This window comes from Ranitomeya imitator, chromosome 3 (assembly GCF_032444005.1).
Source record: "Ranitomeya imitator isolate aRanImi1 chromosome 3, aRanImi1.pri, whole genome shotgun sequence".
Classification (NCBI taxonomy): Eukaryota; Metazoa; Chordata; class Amphibia; order Anura; family Dendrobatidae; genus Ranitomeya; species Ranitomeya imitator.
Genome location: NC_091284.1, coordinates 141,835,839 through 141,838,338, shown reverse-complemented (window position 1 = coordinate 141,838,338; position 2,500 = coordinate 141,835,839). Strand labels below are relative to the sequence as shown.

Sequence of the window (2,500 nt, the reverse complement as noted above, 5' to 3'; positions counted from 1 at the left end):
TAATCCATGGTGATGAGGGGCTCCAGTCCAGGCTTTGGTGCCAACCATTGGCTAATCTGTGTATGAAGAGTAGCAGAGTATGTGAGAGCCAATCCAGGAGCTCTGTGTAACACGTGGAGGAGAGGGCTCAGGAGCTGAGCTGTGCACTTCACTCCACTGCTGCCTGGTGCCCTGATCAGGAGCAGGGGGACAGGGACTAATGTGGGATCCTGCACACACTCTCATCAGACAAGCAGCAGCAGCACCAAGAGCAAGAGGGGCATCAAAGCACAGCCATGAGCAGCCAGTACCATGAGGAGGCAACCGAGAGGCCGGAGTGCAAAAGTAAATCCCCCACCCTGCTGTCCTCATACTGCATAGACAGCATTCTGGGCAGGAGGAGCCCCTGCAAGATGAGGCTGCTTGGCACCCAGACTCTGCCATCCCTGACCACCAGGACTGACCAGGATAAAACTTTGGAAGGTAAGGGAACCGAGATAGTTCGCACACTGTGCAGGCCTGTGTGCCCAGCGTGTGCAGAAGACAACTGTGCCAGCTCTAGAGCAAACACTTATAGGGTATGATTTTTATTTTTTATTATTATTATTATTATTATTATTATTATTATTATTATTATTATTATTATTATTTTAACAATCACCTTTCAATATTTTTTTTTTAGAATATTTTTTTCTTAAATTTTTAGATTAAAATATTTTAGAACGTATATGTATATTAGTTGGTTTTATTATTAAAGCATGTATTATTATTATTATTATTATTATTATTATTATTTTAAATAAATATTTTAGTCTGAAATATTTACATTGATTTTTTTTATTTAAACAAAGAACAGTTTTGTTTTTGTTTTCAACAAGAACTCAATAAATATAGTTTTTCCATCATTTACACTTGTGTGTGCGTGTATATATGTATGTATGAATATATGTGTGTATATGCATGTATAAATATGTGTGAATATATGTAGCATAAATATATATGTGTATATAATCTATGTATGTGTGTGTTTATATGAATATATACATGTGTATAAATATATATATGTGTGTAATGTTGCTGCACTACATAGTATCTGTATGATAATAAGCAGATTTATTCACATTTTTCTCATTGCATTAGATAAACTAGTGATTGATAGGTAAATAAATTTAAAAAATGTAGGTAGAAATCTTCTGCACGTGTTTTTACATTCTATGAAGGAATATTGTTTTCTTTGCACACAATGTGCTGAGGAAATAGAATTCCTTCAGAGAACACAGTTACACGCAGAATAGATTTATCTGCAATGTAAGATGACAGTTCATTTCGATGTCACAATTGAGCTATTATTTCATAGATATTTTGCAGTCTGATATCTGCCCCTGCTTCTGGCTGAGGGTAGGCTTCCAATCTGCCATCCTATTTCTCCTTGGCATGTCTTCGTCTTCGGAGCCCTGAGCCGACGTGCCCATGTAACTGTATCCCCTCACTTGTGGCTGTAATAAACATATGGAGGGTTGGAGGTGAAATCTACTTGTACATGTGTGGAAATTCCTTGTTGACAGTAATTAGAGCACTTCCAGAGGCATCCAATTACCAGAATGTGTGCTGTTAACTGCACCATTCAATCCAGTGCTCTGCCATGGTGGGTGTGGGGGGCTGAATGGTTATCCTTCCAGCAGAGCATAGCTGAGGGATCTTCTCCTACTTCTTCATGGCCACCTTCACACCACATCCCATGTTCCTGCTCGTGGACTTATAGTGTAATGTGCAGCATGAGCCGTGATATGGGGATGATACAATAGAAATAAATGGATTTCTACATATTCTCTCTTTTTCTGACCCCCTGAAGGTTCTCCCAAGAACAACTCTACATTTGAGGCTGAGCTGCATCTACCTCCCAAGCTGAGAAGGCTCTATGGTCCTGTGGGGGCAGCTGGGCGGATTCACATCCAGTCTCTGCCTGATGCCAGGTCAGCAGTGCCCAGGTCGGATAAAACGGATCGGCTCCTATTACTTGGGGGTGCAGGAGAAAGCAGCTGGGAGAACCACAGCCTGAAGATCAGCCAGGCCCCACAGGTCAGCATCAGCCGCAGCAAGTCCTACAGAGAGAACAGCGCCCCCCTGCTGCGAGAAGACCAGAGCAGTCCTGATGGCCTCCAGACAGGTGCCTCTCTGCAGGACAGGCTGGGAGTGATAGCCCAAAACCCCACAGAGGACGAAGAGGAGGATGAGGAAGATGAGGAAGATGAAGATGATGATGAAGAGGATGAGACTAATAAGCAGCACAATAGTAATAACACCAGCAACAATGCTAACAGAGGACTCCTGAAGGAGCAACACCAACAATTCCAGCAGCAGCAGCAGCAGGCGGGATGTGGACCTGATGGAGACATGTCTCCTAAGGAGGAACTTCTGCTTCACGCTTCAGATGCTGATGGCAAAGATGGCGAGGACAGTGTGTGCCTGTCGGCAGGTAGTGACTCAGAGGAGGGCATGCTAAAGAGGAAGCAGAGGAGGT

The 2,500-nt window shown here is 43.0% G+C and overlaps 1 protein-coding gene across 1 annotated transcript in view; it reads left to right on the top strand.

Moving 5' to 3' along the window:
- The first annotated feature begins 104 nt into the window (after positions 1-104).
- ARX (aristaless related homeobox) overlaps positions 105-2,500 on the top strand; it is a 16,848-nt gene continuing 14,452 nt past the window's right edge. Inside the window, exons 1-2 of the mRNA XM_069761542.1 lie at positions 105-462; positions 1,832-2,500. The exon at positions 1,832-2,500 is cut by the window's right edge and continues 82 nt beyond it. Of these exons, the coding sequence (XP_069617643.1) occupies positions 276-462; positions 1,832-2,500 (856 nt within the window). The 5' untranslated portion in view covers positions 105-275. The remainder of the gene's footprint in view (positions 463-1,831) is intronic.